This window comes from Meleagris gallopavo, chromosome 10, assembly GCF_905368555.1.
Source record: "Meleagris gallopavo chromosome 10, MGAL_WU_HG_1.1, whole genome shotgun sequence".
In the NCBI taxonomy this organism is placed as follows: Eukaryota; Metazoa; Chordata; class Aves; order Galliformes; family Phasianidae; genus Meleagris; species Meleagris gallopavo.
In genome coordinates this window covers 25,336,270-25,356,529 of record NC_139413.1, presented here as the reverse complement: position 1 = coordinate 25,356,529, position 20,260 = coordinate 25,336,270, and the positions used below count along the sequence as shown (strand labels likewise).

Genomic DNA, 20,260 nt, shown 5'->3' with positions numbered 1-20,260 from the left:
ATTCCTGTGTTCCTTAACAGCAGGTGGTTGATGGGGGCTTGAGAAGGGCTCTATGTCGAAGCATGTCGTATTAGAAATAAGCAGATACTGTAAGCTGCTGCAATTTATTGTGAATTTTCTATTATTTGGCATATTTAGATTATGAGTCAAATTTTTTCTTCAAAAAAACTGCTGAGTTTCTAGTTTGAAAGTGAGTTTGAGTGTGCATTATCTTGAAATCTGATGGAAATGGACTGGAGACAAGGGATGTGGGCATGATGGTTTTTCTTCCATTGCCTACTTGATGCTGTATCCACTGCCTTGAAGTCTTCACAAGACCCTAGAATTGGAGCTTTTGGTGTAGATGTACCTGTAACTAGTTCAGACTGAGTCACTGTTTTTAGTCAATCAAAAGGCAGTAAAGGACAATAAACTCAACAAGGTGATTTGTTTGTATCCAGGGTTTCTTGGATTCCAGCTTCACTGCCAGAAAATGGCTGTGTTAGTAACAAAAATGGCAATGCAACAAAGTCAGTTGTAAGTGAATGCTGTAAGTGTCCCTTTGGCTCTGTTATTTGTAAACTTTGTCATGTATTTGCCACGTTATGCTCCTCCCCATTAAAATCTATGGGAGAGCCCCCTCTGGAATGAGCCAGCTGTGTTCTGCAGGAGGAAATATATTGTGAGTTATGAAGCAGGGAGCAAAAAGATTTTCTCGGAGAAGGAGAAATGGAAGCTCTTTCTGACCACTAACTGCAGCATAAACAGCTTCTTGCTCCCATCTGACCTTCCCGACGGAGGGCCTTTCATCACCGATATGTTTCAGAGCTTTTCTTTGGGCAGAAAGCTGCCATTTAAAAAGAATTGCCTTTGGTGAAGCTGTATGGGTTTTATTTACAGGAGCGAGGGGTTACAAACTGAACCCTGGTGTTATGAACCTTGCAAAGGATACATTGCACTTGAGAGCTCAGTGTTCATGATGGACACTTAGCGAGTCTTCATTTTCAAATGTGATAAAACCCATGTTCAGTGACTTAGAGCTCCATGAGGGCTAAGTGCTTTGAGATTTAAAAAACAGCTCAGCAGGCAGCCTGGCTGTTACAGCCAGCAGTGAGGAAGGAACTGAATTGTGGAGAGAGGATGTGGGCAGTGTTAGAAGGTGACATTGCCCCACAGATCAACGGAGGTGGGAAACCAGCGTTGGTTGTCCTCTTGGAATTTGGGAAGTCTGCTTGTGCCATTCAATTTTCATTGAAGAAAAATATGTTAACACGCAGGAAATTCCTCCTTGGTCCCTGCTGTGATTTTAACCTAATGTCTTTCTGCTAATTGAGGAACAGAGATGAGCAGCATGGCAGCAAGCAGGAATAATCTCTATGCACTGCGAGACACGGTTCATAGTAAAATCAAGAGTGTGCTGTGTGCTTATGATCACAGCTTCTCTTTTGCTGCTGTAGAAATATTGGATGTGCACTACATTTCTGAGCTAGCAAAATCCTGTGGATGGGGAGGTCTTTCCTGTAAGTGATGATGAGGGTTTTTTTTTGTTGTTTGTAAATAATTAACAGTTAAGTCAATTGTGTCAAAGGTTAAGCTAGCTGTATCAGATAGGCACATCTTGCTTTAATCTGGGGGCAAAGTCATTTAACACAAAAAAATAAGGTCAAAAAGGCAAGCAAAAAGCTTTGCTTGCTCTCAGCCATCTTTCCTACTGGTTCACTCTCCATGTGTGGAGATGAAAGAGCTGTTGGTCACTGACTGCCTGTTCAGTGGTGAGAAACCTCAGCCTGCAATCTTTCTCTTCTGATGAACGTCCTACAAGGGATCAGTTTGCATCCTTCCCTCTGTTAGATCATCATCACCAAGTTGCCAAACTAAAAGCCACTTGTTTGTTTGTCAGAGTTGGTGCCACCTGTGAGATCGGTGTGATACATTAAGATGTGTGACAGTTGCCTGGGTCATTACATTGAGATTGGTTTTGAATTGTGTCAGTGAATATGATTGATTTTATACACGGCATCCATCATTCCCATAATGAGCAAATTCAAACAGATTTATTCCTTGTGTCATTGAAGCACTGAGCCTTGGCCCAGAGTGCTCAGTGTTCTCCTCGAGAACATCTGCTTTCCCAGAAAGCACAACAGAATGTAATATTTTGTGCAAGCAAATGCTGGTTTGGAGAGTTTTTCTGCCTCTGTGATGCTCGTGGCAGGTTAAAACAAATGAGGGCAATAAGAGGAAGGCAGTTCTGCCTCAAGAATCAAAGAGAGCTGTGAAGCAGCAGGACTGAAGGCTGCCTTAACAGACAAACGAAGAAAAAATTGGTGAGCTTTTGAAGATCGTCATCCAGAAGCATGGCTTGGTGAGTTCTCAAATGCATGGCTTGGTGACTTCTCTGTCCTGGCTATGCTATTGAAGTCAGTACCCCATCAAGCCTCTTGCCTGTGCCCTCAGGACTTTTGGCATTCTGAGGAAGGGCCCAAATTTTAGTCTGAAAGAAAACTAAGCTGCCGTGCAGGCAGAGGAATTCCCAGCCTTCCTCCGAGAGACAAACCAGTGTTCAAAAGCAGAAATAAATACTTAATTTTGCAGTTTGTTCCTAGAGAGCTGACTTCATTTCCCTTATTGCTTCCTTCTTGCCAAGTCTTGAGTATTCCATTTCATTCGTTGAAATATTCATTTGTTTCTGCCTCCTGAAAGAAGTGTTAAAAATGAAAGTTGAAATTGCTTCTGGCCAGCTCCTTGCTTTCTTTCCCTTTGCCTGCAGAAAGCTGTGCACTAACAATTACACAGTTTACCTTGCACCTCTGCCAAGTGCTGGCTCATCTGCTCTTTACTGCCTGGGGGAACGACCCAGTTTGTTTCCAAATCCTCCAGTACAGAACTGAAGCTGTGCTGGTTTTGACCCGCTGATGGGATGGTGGCATGATGACTGTGGCATGGATGGCGTTTACTCCGTGCCCCATCAAACTGCTGCTGCTTTGTGCTGCACTCTGCTTCCTGAATGTTCATTGCTTCAGGTAAGTGAGCATTTTCAAAGAGATGTCCTTGGGGTGATAGGATAAATAGTGAAAATCAGTACCAACGTTCTGCTTTGGCTTTGTATGGAAAGTAATTGCTGTCGTGAGCTATTTCTTTGTTTGCAATGAATAGCAAAAACAGTGTTCTGAAGTGAATGTAATGCAGCGTGTCTGACTGTGGATAAGTCATATGATGAATTTAATAGAACAGATTGCCCTGGTCATGTTGTAAGGTGTAGTTGTGCTTGCAGTGTGCAACCTCCTAACATTCAGGCTACCCAACAGTGTGCTGGAAAGGAGGTTTCATTGTCTTTGAGTATGTAAATGGTAAAAATCTGGTCGTACTTGCATCTTGCTCTTTCAGCTTAACAGTTTTTTTGCTTTTTCACAGGGCTGCAGTTGACCAGTGTCTAATATTACCTATCTAATGAAATTATTTCCACTGTTCTCTGAACTTTGAGTTTTGATTTCATGCCTTTGTGAGGTGATGAGTTTTTTGTAATTCCTTTATTCCATGTGATTTTTAACATGCAGTAACGGGAGCCCCTTGTCAGGCACTAGATCATGCTCAAAGCTTCAGCTGGTGGTATCCCTTGTACTGGAGGAACTGGGACACGATGGGAGCAACTTGTTTGTCAAACTGGGCATAAAAGGAAACTTACTGTCTATGTTTTCCCTCTTAGATAGGCAGTACAAGGAAGCATTTATCTGGGATGAGCATTTAATCATAAATAGTCAATCTGGCTGAAAGATGAGGCAACATTTTGGCTACAGCATCATGGAAACCATGGAGACAGCTCTTGCAGCGGGGCGAGAATGGCTGGGGGAAGAGTGGAGGCTCACAACTGGGGTTCATGTTAATTATGGGGATGAATGTGATGAGTGATTTAATGTCTCTCTACTGTGTACTGACAATAGTGTCTAAGGCTAATGGTTTTGCCCAGCTTGAGAAAAGATCGTCTGCTTGGCAAGGGGAGGCCCTTAAGCCTAACTGTCAAAAGTGCAGAGTGCATGCAAGACCTTTGCATTGTGATTGATGTTTGTGGAGTGCCTGCTTGAGATGTGGCCCAGGTTGTTGGGATGTTGGTTGTGTTTCCCTTGATGGTTATAGAGTTTTGGGTGGCCAAGCCTTTCTGGCCTCACAGCTCAATAGCTCTACACTCTGAAGCTCTCATGTCGTTGAACACAGCAGTGGAACAGAATCCCTTGGGCTGACCAGCACCAGCAGCAGACAGGCCCGGTCTGCACGTGACCCACCCCAGCCCCGTGACTGCGTGCTCTCCCCTTGGTCCTCGTGGAGCAAGTGTGATCCCTGCCAGAAAAAAAGGGTGAGTGCCTGAGGAGCCCCATCCTCACTAATGGTCCCCTGCGGGATCCAGAGGCACGCGGTGGATTAAGATGCTTTTCCTTGTCTGCCCATGAGCGTTCCCTACTCAAGAAGTCACATCAAACAAAGGTAATGACCCCAGGAGTGTGAAACATCAAAATCCCCATTGCTGGAGGGACCTCTGCTAATGAGCTGGAGAAGCCATTCCCAGGCTTAACCAGGGATAAGTGGTGATGTAGGCTGGGAAGAACGAAGCTTCGTTTCAAAGAGTTAATCTCAAAAGCTGGGGAAAAAGAAGGAGGGCTAACATATTGGATGGAGTAATTGACTGCTTCACAGCAGTGTTGTGGGCGGAAAAAATCCCTAATGATACAGAGGGCCAAGTAAATACACTGACAGAAAATAACAAGGGATGTTGTTACCAGCGCTAATTGAAAGAGAGGAGATGTAACCGAATCCTTCCTCACTCTTGCAAATGCTCACACTATGCTGTCAGGCACATTTAAACAAACTGTCAGATAAAAGCAAACTTTCTGTCATCCCTTCCAATTCCCAATCCTTGCTTAGTAAAATTAAAACTATCCCAGATTAGAAATGTTTGAAATGAGGTACGTTACCAGCATAACTCTTCTTTGCCTCCACTTTTTAATCACATTGCTCTTAGATCTCCACCAGCACAACATTTCTTCTTTTTTTTTTTTTTTTAACTAGGGAATCAAAAAAATTCACCATTTCTGTGCACTTGAGTCAATATTTTTTTATTTCATCACAGTACAGATTTGCCCGCCTGGAACAACCTTCTCAGTTCAATGGAGAGCCGTGTGATTACTCTGACAACGAAAGCGAAGACTGTGTTACCAATAATCCTTGCAGAAATAAAGTCAGATGTGAAGGTTTTTTGTGTGCAGTTACAGGTAAGGGCTTATTGAGGGAGGAATGATGGTGTGTATGTGATGTCTCTGAACCCTCCACACTAAACTTTCTCCTTCTACAAGAGTTGGCAGGGCTGTGGGATAGAAGCTAGTCCCTGTCCATCCATTGCTGTTTTACGTTTGCATCTGTGAGTTTGAGTAACTATTAACCAACATCAGTCAGTTCACAGCAGGCTTTGAGCAAACTTGGAATATGGTGATTAGAAATGAGTCTGCATGAACCTTATGTTGCATTATTTTATTGTATCGTATTTCTATACTCTGTGTTAGGGGACTGTGATTTTGCAGTATTGCCTGTAAGCATGATAATAAATAGTTTTCTGAGCAATGTTCTCACTGGTTCCTAGGGAGATGCATTGCACGGAGGCTGCTTTGTAATGGAGATGATGACTGTGGAGACCAGTCAGATGAAAAAAACTGCAAAAAAGTTTTTAGAAAATGTGACCAGAAGATGGAGCAATACTGGGGAATAGAGAATCTGGCAAAAGGGTAAGTTGGTGATCTTTATGATATATATTTATCATATATATATATATATATATATGATATAGATATTTTCTTACCAAAGGGTAATGGCTTCAGACATATACATGGAACAGAGAAAAGCATTAGCAATTGCTGTATCCAGGAGTTCCAGTCAGACTGCCTTTGAGGTCTTATGGAGTCCATGAGTCTATCCAGGAGAGCTTTGTATTGCCAAAACTTGGGAGTGAAGAGTGAGGTGCAAATCCAAACACTTCTTTCATGTCTCCATAGAGAGCCCGTGAGTGGGAATGATTCAATCTTCCAGTTATTTTGCATGAGTGATTTAAGCTAGCACGTTGTATTGCCTAAAATCTGTGCTTTTCTGTGGATTTGTGTTTTTGCACAATGTATTGGTTTTGGTGGGTCAAAACGTTGTGGATTTCTTCCATGAAACTGGAAGGTGGTGGAACTTCTGTCCTATGCTTGGGTGGGTAGGGTTACAACCACCCAGCCTGGTGGGGATTCTAATCTGTGTCTGGATTGATCCAGCTTTTACTGGCTAAGACTGTGGCAACTTCTTGTAACGTCATAGTGTGTGAAAAGAGTCTTTTCTTACTCTGCAGGAAAAAAAATAATGCTTTTTACTTTGAAAAAAATAAGAAAAGAAATCATACTGGAGGAAAAAATGATAATTTCCTACTTAGTCTCAGGAGATATGGCTGCTGTGCATGTCATTGCTAATGCTTTGTACTTCTGAGTTTAATCAAAATTAAAAATAATGTCGGACAATTACAAGAACATGCTTCTCATCTCTTTGAAGCTGCAATTGCTCAGTAATTTGCTTTTAGTGGACTTCCCTCCTTTTCAGTTTGTTCTAAAATCAGAGTTAATATTTGACAGCTTCAGTGTCATTACCGTGCAAGTCTCTCTCCCCAAAAGAAGGAGAGGCAGATCTAGCAGAAGCCTTGCTCGTTAGGCATTCAGTTTTTCTCTGGAGGAATGGGGTTGATCAACCGGTGGAGGAGGCAGAGCTTTCTGTTGGGGTTTCAGAATAAAAACATTTGCAACAAAAGCCATCAGCCAAAAAAAAAAAAAACAAAAAAACCCTTTCGCATTTCTTATCCAAGCTATTTGCTGTGTAGCACCGAATCAGTCCTAAACAATATTCTGCTATTATGCTTCATGTGCAGGTTAAATATCATCACAAAAAACTTGGAAGGATTAGTTCTTGATCACAAGTACTATGCTGGGGGATGTTCTCCCCATTACATTGCGGACATGAGATTCAGAAAACCATACAATGTAGAAAGCTATACACCAGAGGTATGTGTCATATCCTTCTGTAGATAAACATACATATATTCCACTAAATTTGCTGCATAATACTGATAAAACTTCATTACTAAATGGTTTTATAAAGAATTACAAAACTCCTGAGATGAAATGGGCCCAGAATGAGTTTAGCCCAACTTCCAGAATGTCATCATACTGCATGCACTAAATGGACTTGGAGCAGCGCCCGTGCATTAAGATCCACGTGCACTGGCATAGATGGCAAATTTCCCATGGACCTTCCTATTACAGAATCTGAGCATGATAGTTTTTGAGTGTTGTCTATTAGGAAACCATTTCCTCTAAGGGTTTCTACTCTCATCGATGCCCGTGTTTCACTTTCTCTGCATCAGATTGACATATTAAGTAATAGGCTCAGATCCTCACAGTATGGAGGAGATGGTAGCTTTTCTACTGCTGTAAATCAGCTCTTCCTGAAGAAGTAGTGTTAATAATAACAGTGCTTTGCAATTATACAAGGCTTTTCATCTTCAAAGTGCAAGCATTAATTCACAATTATATTTGTAGCTGCTCTCCCTTCCCGTGCTTCAGGTGTACATTCACTGTGCAGAAAATAAAATGTATTGTTTTTGCTTTCTGTTTAGACCAAAGGCAAATATGAATTTACAATGACTGAATATGACTCCTACTCAAATTATGAAAGCAGTGTCCTGAAGGCAGAAGCTTCGCAGTCAAGCTTCAGCATTGGTATAAGCATACTCAGTCTGTTTGAAATTGGTTACAACAATAATGACAACAGGTTCAAGAAGTTCATTCAAAGGATGAAAAGATTTTCTTCAACAGTAAGCCCTGCTCTACTTAAATCTCTTCTAACATGTTTTCTGTATCTGTGTGTGTATTGATTTCATCCCCATCGTCAGGTCGGCAGCCACGACTGCGATAAATGAAGTCTCTCCCTCTGATTGGATTTTGCAGTTTTTATTGGTCAAACGTTTACTGAGGGTGCAACACCTTGGTTTGTGTTTGCAAAACCTGGGAGCTTTTCCATTTACAGATCTGCCTGGAGTCAGGTTGCCTAACACTTACAGTCAGCCACAGTTGCACGCAGTCTGTCCAGTCAGTGCTGGCCATCCACATTTGGGTGTTTGTATTGAAATCACAATGAAAATAAGAAGCAGTGCAAAGTGCAGACACTCTCTCCTCCCTACAGCAATCTCACTAGTAGATGCACAAACAGGACTGCAAGCAGAGTTTCCATGCTGCACACCAGCAGTGGGATGCTAGGCATGTTGGCTCTCCAGCCATTAAGATGTTCATACAGCATCGGACCCAGAAATCACAAACCAACACTCACAGTTTTGTTTTGCCTATTTGGATGTTTTTCTTTCATCAAAAGAGTGTGAACTAGGATGCGGATGACAGCATGCACAGATGTGTGCAGCACTGGTACTGATGTCTGGGCGATAGGAGATGGATGGGTGCAACCAACATGAAATCCTGCACGGATCAAGCTGTGGTTTAGCTAATGAAGCCCAGAGTTCCCCTGCCCTGTGGTGAGGTACGCTGAGTAAGAGGGTAACATTGAGGACAAAAAGGATTTTCTGCAGTTCTGGGATTTCTGTAACTGTAAGCAGTCCAGACAACCGTCAGTGTGTGGACAGCTGCCCAATGCCATCACACGTGAAGGGCTGTTCCTCTTTTAGGTGGGTTCAGCAAGGCAGGAGCTGCAACTTAGTTGAATGGTAATTCAAGCAGCAACGCCACACTACTCTACTATAGGGCAGCCTTGACAATAATGCGGAATGAAAACTGCTGGCAGGCCTTCTGTGAGCTTAACTATAAACTAACAGATGCCATTTGACTTGGGTTGATGCGATCTATTCGCTGAATACATCATTCATCAGATGAGGACACACACAATACAAAATAAGGACGGCACCATCACTTCCAGTCTCGTCTTCAGAGATGTGGTCACAGCTGTGATCTGATGCACACTTTAAGCTGGCTGGAAATGCTTTGATCTGTAACTCATAGGGCTGTTTTATGAGATTCATTCGGAGCTAGTGTGCAACATCATTTGATTTCTTCTTTTCATCTGTTATTGCTGTAAACAAAACTAGCTCTTGTCAGTGGTTTAATAGTACTGCTGATCTATGTCTCTCCCCTCAGTATACAGTGCACTCGGCAATGGCAGAGCATTCCTTGTTGCTATTAAACTTGCACTTGCTTCCTGCAAAGTGACATTTCCCATGACAAGATCAGAGGTGTATGAGAAGCATTTGTAATAGATATTCAGGAAGAACGCCAGTGCTAAGTCTTGGTTTTATTATTTAAGCTATAGTCTTCTATATTGAAATGCCCTTGATGTGTTTGTCGTGCTGGTCCAAACAACTTGGCACAAAATCCTTGAGACACGACAGATAACTTCTTTAACAGAAAGGGAGATGTAATATATGCCCATGCATACCTATTTTTATAAATACCTATAAATATGTGTTTCTTGTGTTTCTGCGTGCCATGTAGTCCAGCAAATTCCTCCACGCCCGTTCTGAGCTGACCGTGGCTGTTTACAAGCTGAAGACCAGGGCCCTGATGCTGCATTATGAGTTTCTGCAGAGACTCCATCAGCTCCCATTGGAGTACAGCTATGGGGAGTACAGAGAGCTGTACCGAGACTATGGGACGCATTACATCACTGAGGCTACTGTTGGTGGCATCTATGAATATACTTTAGTCCTGAACAGCAACGAGCTCCAGAAGGCAGGTACGTGCATCTGAAGCTTGTGAAAGGCTTTTGGGCCAGACCTAGCTTTTCAATGGGAAACCCCTCTGCATGAGATCTAAGGAAAGAAGAGATTGTGCTAGAAGGAGCCAGCAGCATCTCCAAGAAAAATAGGGGATTAAAAGTGTTTCACAGCACTGAGTAAATGGGACTGCTTTTCAAAGCATGCTCAGCATCACGGGCTCCATCTAGCTCTCGAGCTGTGGATGCTGCCAGTTCACAGAAAGGGCCCTGTGGCAAGTGTTTCAAACTACATATTCTGGGGGCTGACATGATGTTGAGATGAATGAGAGCTGTGTAGCTTAACACTTCTGCTAGCTTTGAAACCTTTGCCTGAGTTCTTTTTCTGTTGCCTTTCAAATGATGGTTCTGAAGCACCTTTAGCCTCGAGAGCTTTTCCAGCATGTAAGAAACAGTAAATAATTTGCTGGGTGACTCTTGTGCCTGACATTGCTCTTGCTCTTTGACTTCGACTTCCTTTTTTTTTTTGCAAGAAATGATGATTGTTGCATGGGATAGAAAGAGCTGTGTGACATTAATCAATAGCTGCACTCTCTTATTTATTCATTGGCATGGAAGTGAGGAACTGCCTTCATTGTCTATTTGTGAAAGCATTTAATGGACTGCTGTGTGCAACACTCGGTCTGTTTGCTCTTCTGCTGGCTTGGAGGTTGCTGGCTTTTGCTGTAGGCAGATATGTCCCAAAGGGACAGACTTTAGATTCAGAATTTACATGAAGAGACTTCCATAAAACAGAAGGCTCTTCTGGCAGGAAAGAACTAGAGACATGAGCTAGCAAATGGGGAGAAAAGCTACTTGAAGCATTACCCCTAACAGATCTGGCTTGTGATGGAGGGGACGAGTGGTACACAGTCCTTTGGCACAGATGTTTTAAGTCACAGATCAGGCTCCCACCTGCTGCTGCTCCACATATCTCAGTGCAGCTGAGCTGTTGTTACAACCCTCTCCTTTCAGTATCCACTTGGCATTTGCACCTTGTTTTATATTTCTTGAACCATGGACTTCATTTCATACCGATCTGCTAATTATCCCAAAGAAGGCTTCATCTTGTCATTTTTTTCTCTCGTATATTTTTTTTCAACTTTTATTTTCTGCATATAAGGACATGGGAAAAAGAATGTTTTATTGAAACACCGCAATGTTTTGTTGTGCATTTAAAGGTTTTTCTATGAGTGACGTCCAGAAATGCGCACAGCACGGCTTTAAAGTCGGTGGAACAATTAAAGCTGTCTCTCTGATTCTTGGAATAAACGTAGAAGGCTGTAAATCCCTTTTAAAAGAGATTGGAGGTGAGTGTGAAACATTTGTGTGATTTCATTTCTAACCAATGTCGTTGCGAAAAGAACATCTCATAACGTTACCTGGTGGATGGATTTCCTCCCTGATGGTGAAGAGGAGCTTTGGGCAGCGGAAGCACCTGCAGGCATTATTGCTGCATGCTGGAGGGATGGGGATGGAAGAAGAGGTTGGGAGTGTTGCTGCAAGGGAGCAGGAAGGGCACAGGACATGCAGTAGAGGAGACCATGCATCAGGTACGAAGCACCTTTCTCTTCAGCTCCCACTCTCTAAACGTGTTTTTTTGCAGACAGCACCTCCAAAAAGCAGTATGTGGAAGACTTCATCGCCCTTGTTCGTGGGGGAGCAAGTGAACACATTACAGCACTGGCTAACAAAGGCCTGCCGACAGCCTCACTGATGCAGGAGTGGGGGGATGCTGTGCAGTACAACCCTGAGATCATAAAGCTGAAGGTACTGTGTCCATTGCTGTGTTCAGCCTCACTTAGCTCAGTGTCTTTGAAAGCAGTGTGTTCAGATAAATGAGAATTATTTTTTTCTAAAGGGCCATTTTTTGGGCTATGAATAGAACCACACTGGTATCGTTGCTCTGAGAATGGGTGCTCAGAAAAATCAAAGTTGTGATGCATTAAAAAGAGCAATGTTGTTGAAAGTGAGAGAAGTCAACAGCTTTTCCTCCTTCAAACTTGGCTATGCCAATGTGATCTCTTACTACCTACCCAGTAGGCCATCCATTTTCTGCTTTGCCAGTGTATCCCTTATCTAAAGCATGACTGGCAACATATACTTTATAAGGACTTCTTTTTCTTGAAATTTGAACAGTGGCTGGGAGATGCCCTGGTGCCTGTCTGGTGCTCGCTGCAGTGGATTTGCCTTCCCCAAGCCCCTGGTGCCCTGTGGGTGAACCTTCCAGAAAGGTGCTAGGAAGTCTCCCACAAGGAGACAATGTAAACGCAATGCTCTGTGCTTCCAGAAAGTTCTCCCACAACAAACTGTGATGTCCTTTGCCTTGCCTGGCATCAGTGGCCAGGCTGCCCAGTGATTTGATTTGGTATCTCTAAGCCTTCATTTACCTACTGGTATCCCTTTGGGGCTCAGAGATCAAAAGTATCAGCAGACTGTGACTAAATGTCAGCTTGGGAATGCTTAGTTAGGGAAAACTAGAGCAAAACAGTCCATAAATCATCTGCAGAAGGGCCTTGGCAGGTCACTCTCAGTGTATTTCCATGTTTGTATGAGCTGAAGTCCAAAAGTGAAGTATGGATCACAGATAATTGATGAGGAAAGAATGTACAGCAGCAAGAGATGAACATTCTTTATTGATGCTTTCTCTTCTTTCTAGTAACTTGAGACTGTAATAGCAGCTCGGGGATCGTTCATGCTATTGCTGTATGGCTGTGGCAGGTATCCCTGTAGCAGGGTTGGGAATTTGGGATGGGTCCACTGGTGAGACAGCCAATCTGTAGGGCACATTGAACTTCCCCTTGCTCTCTGAAAAAGAAATTAGCAGGCCAAAGTCTCCTTGATTCCTACAGCAAATTCACTGTGCTGTGCATCCCATATCCTTTACCACTGATCCCATCTGCAGTGCCTGCATTTGAAGATCACAGTCTTCTCTTTTTTGAAGGCTGTGAAACCTGTATTTTGGCTTCATAAAGAGAAAAATCAGCCTTGAAATGCAGAGGTGATTATACTTAAAGTGCAAACATGAATGCCTGAGGATGAGGAATGAGGGAGATTTCTCTGGTTGGCCTTGGGGGATCCTTTTTAAACTGGAGCAAGGGAAAGTAGTTTTGAGTAAATTAACAAAATATCAACATCAGGAAAATGGTAAGACAGCATTTAATGGAACTTTCCAACCAGCTGTCGGGCTTTTGAATCTCCTTCTGCATTTACAATTTTGTTGGTGTTGCAAACCAAGACCCCTGCAAGTGTTCCTGCCTGTGCTGCCATGCTGTTTACTAGGTTTAAAGAAATACTAATGGGAAACCTGGGGTATGTATAAGGCCCTCTTTTCCCTCACCAGCCGTGCTCCCACTGAGCCACAACATCCGTGAGCATGTTGAGTGTTGAGTGCTGCTTCTTCCATCCCTTTAGGTACAGCCGCTGTATCAGCTGGTGACTCCAACTGACTTCGCTAATGCAATGACAATAAAAGAAAATCTGCGCCGGGCTCTTGATGAGTTTCAGCTGGAGACCAGTTCCTGTCGCTGTGCCCCATGCCAGGGCAATGGGATCCCAGTTTTGAAAGGTAGGAGGGTGTCCTACACCACTTCTCTAGCCTCTTGCAGCAGTGAGCAGGGAATCTTTGGGAGGAAGGAAGAGCAAGTCATCAGTTCTTCAGTTGTTCCTGTCATATTCTTTCAAAATGGGTTTTTGGAAGATCATAGAAATGCAGAATAGTTTGGGTTGGAAGGGACCTTTAAATCATCTTGTTCCAACCCTACTGTTATAGGAAGAGACACCTCCCACTGATTGGTCCCTATTTGTAGAATGCCTCTCTTTAGTCAACATAGTAGAGTCACAGGATGCACCTTTTTAATGGAAGGATTTATCTGCAACAGTTCCATGCAAAATTTTGCTCCTATCTCAATTAAATATTTAAAAAAACCCACCTCCATATCTCCTCCTTTGCTTTTGAGTTTGCTTCCATCATCCCAGAGAAGTGTCTACTGTCTCAGCATCAATTAGTGCTTGTTAAAGTGTTTTGAAGAAGACCACATAAGTGCCAAGCACAGTGAGCACCATCACCTCCCCATATTTCTAATAGAAGCTGTCCTCCTTTGTAAGCAGGCTGTGATTTAAAAATGAGGGGGGAAAATAATCTAACTGAAGGAAAGCCACTGCCTAAACAGAGATGTACATGTGATGAGGGTTTCTACCAGAAGGACCATTTTTTTCAAGTGCCTAATTCCAATCTGCATGTGCAAAAGTCTTGATGAGAATCGTTATCATCTAAATGTGTCTAAGGCAGAATGACTGCTTCAGGTACCAGCGAGTTGATTGTAGCACTTAAGGATTCATCTCATAATTAACCTTGGTTCAATAACTTCTCAGGATCAAGATCAGTTGGCTTTCATGTAGGGTCTTCTCAACGAGAGGCTTTTAATGACCATTATTTTCTCAAGTGGGAGTTCTCATCTGGTCCTGGGAGGTCTGAGTGGCGTTAGGCAAGTGTTTCCTCTGCGTAAGATGCACACTTTGTTCCTATCCAATCCTGCCATGAAATCTCTGCAGAGGGGCAGGAGACTTGCTGTGACAGAAGCGTAGTGCCATTTCTCTGCTTTATTGTTGCTTTATGCTTTCCCCACTAGAGAAGCAAGCTGACTTGATTTCACCACCTATCCCTTCTCTTGCAGCACCCAAGAGGTGTCTGCAGGGAAACACGACATGATTGAAGTCTGTAACCCCACCATCTCTGCTCTCTTTCAGGAACACAGTGTGAGTGCATCTGTCCCCTCAGCCACCGCGGCACTGCCTGTGAGATCCCCAGCAGGACAGGTGAGTGGGACCCGCAGGGCTGCTTGTACTCCTGTCTCCACTCCATCCAGCCAAGGCATGGGATTAGGGACCTGCAAAGGGGGCAAATCTCATTGCCTGCATGCTCTTAAATTTCATTTTCTTTTCTTTGCGCACACACTGAGTTTTCACAGTGGTGAGGCACTGGAACAGGTTGCCCAAGGAGGTTGTGGATACCCCATCCCTGGAGGCATTCAGGGCCAAGCTGGATGTGGCTCTGGGCAGCCTGGTCTGCTGGTTGGCGGCCCTGCACACAGCAGGGGGATTGACACTAGATGGTCTCTGTGGTCCTTTTCAATCCAGGCCATTGTATGATTCTATAAACTCCTGCCCAATTTACAATCCGCATCAGGCCTCGGATCTCCTCCAGCAGTTCAGTTTCCCAAGTTCTTCCCTTTGATGCAGCCCATACATTGCAAACTGTTTTTCTTTTGATATGTTGCCATGCATTTTAATCTTAAAATCTTATTATGTTGTTTTGAAGCATTCTTGGTCGCTTTGTGTTGGCGCTGTCTCCTGACTGATGTTCTAACTCCTTCTAGTTTAGGATGGCCTGTGAATTTAATCATTTTGTTTACTTCTTCCAGCTCATTAATCTAGATACTAAATAATACTGGATCTCAGGCAGCCAGAGCTCTGGCACCATCCCACACTTTGCTGCACTGCATTTATCACCGCTCTTTGTTTACAGTCTTTTATCCAGTTTTCATTCTGCTTACTGTGTCCTACCAAAGCCAGGCTGAAATGCATTGTAAGCCAAGATTACACCAAGCAAAGGGTCAATTTTGGAGGTGTTTCTAAGCCAATCTGTTCAACCTTAAACTGTGGAGTCACTTACACCTTGTTTCGGTCTGCTTAGCACACATGTAATCACATCTGACTCTCCCATAGACTCACATCCATCCACTTGTCAGCATGAAACTTCCCTTCTCACTCCCCTTTCCGTCTTTTCTGTGTTGCTACTGTGTTCAGCTCCGTGATTCTCAGGGTTTTGAATTTCTGTCACTCACGTGCTCAGGGTCCAGAAGAAGACATTGTAATAGGAAAAGCAGTGGGTAGAAAGCTGAATATTCAAGCTGTTGTTCACTGAAGGAGAACGTGCCGGCATTATCCCTCAAAATGTGACAAGAGTTTAGTTGTTCTTTCCCTTAGTTGGGTTGGGTTAGGTCAGGGAGAGGAATGCCCTATAACCAAAAATAAATCTGATTGATACATTTTTCTTGTCCTCCATGTGCAAAATGTAGTTTGAACAAACACCAGAAATGCTGAACAGAGATGTAAAAGTACATAAAAGTATTGCTGCTAATGACTCAAGTGTGTTGGTGTTGGTGTGGATGGGGCAGAGCTGTTTGTATTTAAATATGATTCATTGAATCTGACAGCTCTCCCCATGGAAAGAGCTGCTTTATTCTGACAGTCCTCTCTGGCTTTTTATTTTCCAGATGCTGCTATTAATGGAAACTGGGGTTGCTGGGCCAGCTGGTCTCCGTGCTCAGGAGGTCAACGAACAAGGAGGCGGCAGTGCAACAACCCGGCACCTCGGAATGGCGGCTCATCGTGTTCAGGGCCAGATGCTGAAACAGTTACTTGCTAGAGGGAAAATCATTAAGAACTCAGTGTACATACAGTGACCAGCTTCCAAACTGAGTGGGAAGGTGTTACTTGACTAGCTTGCTAAGTTGGCTCTGCTCTGCTTGTCTCACCCCAGTGTGTTCAGAAGGCATTGGTAGCATCGCAGCTTTGGATGTGCTTTGCAGTTGTCCCATGCTCTGATTATGCTTACTGTTCTCCATAGTTTTTCTGTGTCTTTATGGCTAAATAGGGACAAGCTGCATCTCCTGCCTTATTTGGTGGAGATTGTTGCGTGATTTTAAGTTCTGTTGCTTTATTTTTGAAGGTTCCTTTGAGATAAGAAAAGACTGATCTTACAGCAGAATGTGCACTAATATGCAGCTTCTGTGAAGACAGCTGTGTCATGTGGAGTGAAATACAGCATATTAAAGTCTAAATCTCAATGAGCACCATAGTATCTAGTGTGACATTCAAAGCCACTTCCCCAGTTTCCCTACTTATGGTATTTAAACTGTTTGTCGTATTAGAAGTTGTCTTGAAGGAGTGAAAACCAAATTGCGAAGCGCAGTCTGGTGACAGTGAGGTATTGTTATGTAACTGCACAGCAGTGGTACTCTCACTGCACAGACAAGCTTCCTCCTGTGCATTCAGAAGTAGAACAGGCACGCTGAGTGCACCCTGATACACTCAGATACTCTTTCCTTGGAGAGGTCAGGGAAGGACAAAGGGATGCTACTGGGATGGAGAATGGGAAAGCAGCTCTCTTGCTGCTGCTGCCTGGTGAGGCTTTGGGAAGGCAGCAGAGATGACTGCTCGCAGGTTAGGTTATCAGCGATGGAGAGGGTTTGCTATGAAATGAGACAAAGCAAAATGTGTGGTTTGCCCTTTGTTACCATCCCTAAAGCCATGCACCACAATCCAGGTCCTACAAAAGAGGAACTTATGTCTCTGTGCACTGTTTTGTGACTCAACTGAGAACAAACGATCTGGGGACTTTCCTCCTGCAGCTTGCTTGGTAGTTAATGATTTTTACACAGACATTTGTTGGGGCATGCTATAAAATAACAAGAGAAGCTTTGCTTTGGGAAAACAGTGCAACCAGTGCAAAGTCATTTGTGAGTGCTGTGAGTCTTCTAACATCAGCAAGGTCAAACACTCTTAGGAAGGCTTCTAAGGATACTGATGATGATGGGTTGATATCACCAGTTTCTCTTCTTTCAGACTGATGTTGTCTAAATGCAATTCTTGTAAGAACATCTCAGGCTCTCTGACATCTAAACAATGGAACATGCATTTAGTTTTAGCCCTCATGCCGCCTCCACACTTATCGACAAGGTTTGTGTGACAGCTTTAAGAAAGGAAGAGCACATTGCATATGTGCATATGTAAAAGCAGCTCCCTCTGTATCATAATGGGCTACATTTGTAATTGGGCTGCCAACCCACAACATTTCCTCATCCACTGTGTAACTGTTATGTCTTTTGTGTGGTAGGAATTTGCCAAGTGGCTCATTCAGGGTCATGGTCACTGCTAATGCTATCTGCATTTTTCTTTGTGGTTTTTAAAGGGGCACTGTGGAAGCAGTGCAGCAGAGGAGCCCAGTCACCAGCTTGCGTTGGTTCATGGGCACCAACGAGTGAGAGCACGCACTGCAGTGCTGCTGCTTCCCCTTCTGATTGAGGAACTTTCTCAGATAAATAGAGTGGCTTTTGTAAACATGACCCCCACTCCATCACAGTGGAGTAAGCACTCTGACCTGTGGTCATGGTGCTGCTGCAAGCAGAGCAAAATACAGCAATCCAAAGCTTGCTCTCTATCAGGAAAGCCCAGATTTTTTTGAAGTGGAAATGCTTGAGTTTATATATTTGGATTTGGGTTGGGTGTGTGTTTTTTTGTTTTTTTTTTTTTTTTTTTTTGGAGGAAGAAAGGCTTGGCAGTCTTCAAGATGAGCAGGACAGCCTACCTGGTGTACCATCTCAGTAGCGGTTGCATATTGAGCCTATAGGCTCTAGGAGCCTCCCCTAAAGGACATAACTTTATCTTGTCCTTGTGATTTTGTGCTTTGATTTAACTAGCTAACAATTTACGATGACCTGGAGGGTAATAAAAAATTCTGTGCTGAAGGTTTTATTGTTTCATTTTGATATGCATTAAATTTTGGTACTATCTTTTACTGGGGTTTCTCACTTCCACTTTCTGTGCAAGTTGACATTAATAACCCAGGTATGAAAACAAGAAGGCTGCAGACATAACACGTGCATGTTCTCTGCTGGTTAAGCCCATTTTGCTGGCTAAGGCTCTTGTCTCAATGGGCTTTATTGCATCTCATATTGTATTCCTGCCCTGGACCAGATGTGCTGTATTAATATGGGTTTCTTTACGTTGGAACTAGATGATTTAAAGGTCTGTTCCAACCCAAACTATTCTAAGACTGTAGGATTCCTTAAACCTGTGGTAGTTCCGTATCATTGCTTTTGTCACCTGTGTCTCAGCACAAGTGCCATACTGACTGGTTGCCACAGCTATTGCTATTTGCATGCGAAAAATAAACTCAGTAAATAGGGAAAATGTATCTTTTCCACCTCCTTCCTGAACACGTTGCTGCTGCGATGTGTGATGGATCCAGTCAACATGGCTTGGGAAGTTCCTGAAATAGTATTTTTGGTAAGTTCTAATTGTCATGTCGTGACACTAGGAAGAATTTTCTTACAGAGAGGAAGCGTTCAATCATAGGAACAGGCTGCCCGGGGGCAGTGGTGGGGTCTTCCAGGAGGTATTGAAGACATGTGGACATGGCACTAAGGATCATGGTTTTGTGAAGGGTCTCAGTGTAAGACAGATGGTTGGATTTGATGATCATGAAGGTCTTTTCCAACCTACATGGTTTTGTGACCCTGTGATGCTGTGTCCAACTTTCCCAGCACAAAACCAGCCTGATTCTTACTGCACCTAACATCAGAAATGGGTCAGACTGATTTCCAGCTGGAATTTGTTCCCTTGTGAAGCTGGGATATGGTCCAGGCTGTCATCAGGTTGGCTCATGGTCCAGCAGCTGATCCGTGAGCCCTTGCATTGACATGGTAGGAGAGCTGGGTGACTTGCAGCACTCTTGACATTGTCCCCACCCAGACCTCTGAGGGCATATAAACCTACTTTACAGAGAAAGTAATGGACACAGATAGAGAGACTGCATAGAAAGTGACCCAGCAAGTCCACATAGAGGTGATAACAGTCCCCAGATTGCCAACTTGAGTTCTTCTGCAGTACTCATAGTACAGCCCAATAAGCACCAAAGCAAACCACCAGCTTTCAGGTCAAATTATGCCTGCAGATTTCTCTTCCTTTTATATCCTATTTTAACACCCTCTGGTTGTGTAAATCAACAACACTAGAGAGGAAGACAGTAATTATTACCATTATGTACTATCATTATTAGCACTTAGACTCTCACTGTGCTGGACACAATACAGCAGCACAACAAATGCCAGCCTCCCCCCATACTCCCCAGTATCTGGCATTTCTTTTGTTTTTAGTCTACTGGCTTTTGTCATTTCTGTTGTCTTTTGCATTTTTGGGGTAGATTTGATGTTTTGCTTCTTCCTGAGGCAGTGCCTTAACACTGTATGGAGGGGAAGGCGACAATCTCAGAGCTGCTCCCAGTGGGCAGTCCTCAGCTGCTGTGAAATAGAGGGATGGGAGGGACCCATCCATTGGGGCAGCCAGCATGACATTGACCCCGAGGTGGGAAACAGCTCTGTCTCAGGCACTGCCCTTATCTCCTCTCCTGTTAGCTGGTTATCTAGAGCCTGCACCTTGCAACCTCAGGTGTACTGTCATCAATCATTTGCTGTTTTCTGTTGCGTACTGGTTCTTCTCTGCCCTTCCTTTGTTAATAACCCAGTTTGCCTATATCCATAAAAATATCTGATTGTGATACCATTTATCCAAAGCACCAGACATCCATCATGTACTTACGAGAGAGATAAACAAGGTCTCCTGGGAAATATGCCGCAAGAAATATATAGGATAAATAACTATATCAAATGTATGTCAG

General features: G+C 43.4%; 1 protein-coding gene across 1 annotated transcript; it reads left to right on the top strand.

Annotated features, from left to right (window-relative positions):
* Positions 1-2,838: 2,838 nt before the first annotated feature.
* C8B (complement C8 beta chain) lies at positions 2,839-18,329 on the top strand. Its single transcript, XM_010716076.4, has 12 exons — positions 2,839-2,999; positions 4,189-4,327; positions 5,099-5,240; positions 5,606-5,747; positions 6,914-7,046; positions 7,661-7,858; positions 9,540-9,780; positions 10,980-11,108; positions 11,405-11,568; positions 13,213-13,366; positions 14,548-14,616; positions 16,077-18,329. Exons 1-12 carry the CDS (start codon positions 2,905-2,907, stop codon positions 16,226-16,228), a joined length of 1,758 nt encoding a protein of 585 aa, XP_010714378.2. The 5' UTR covers positions 2,839-2,904; the 3' UTR covers positions 16,229-18,329.
* Positions 18,330-20,260: the final 1,931 nt, after the last annotated feature.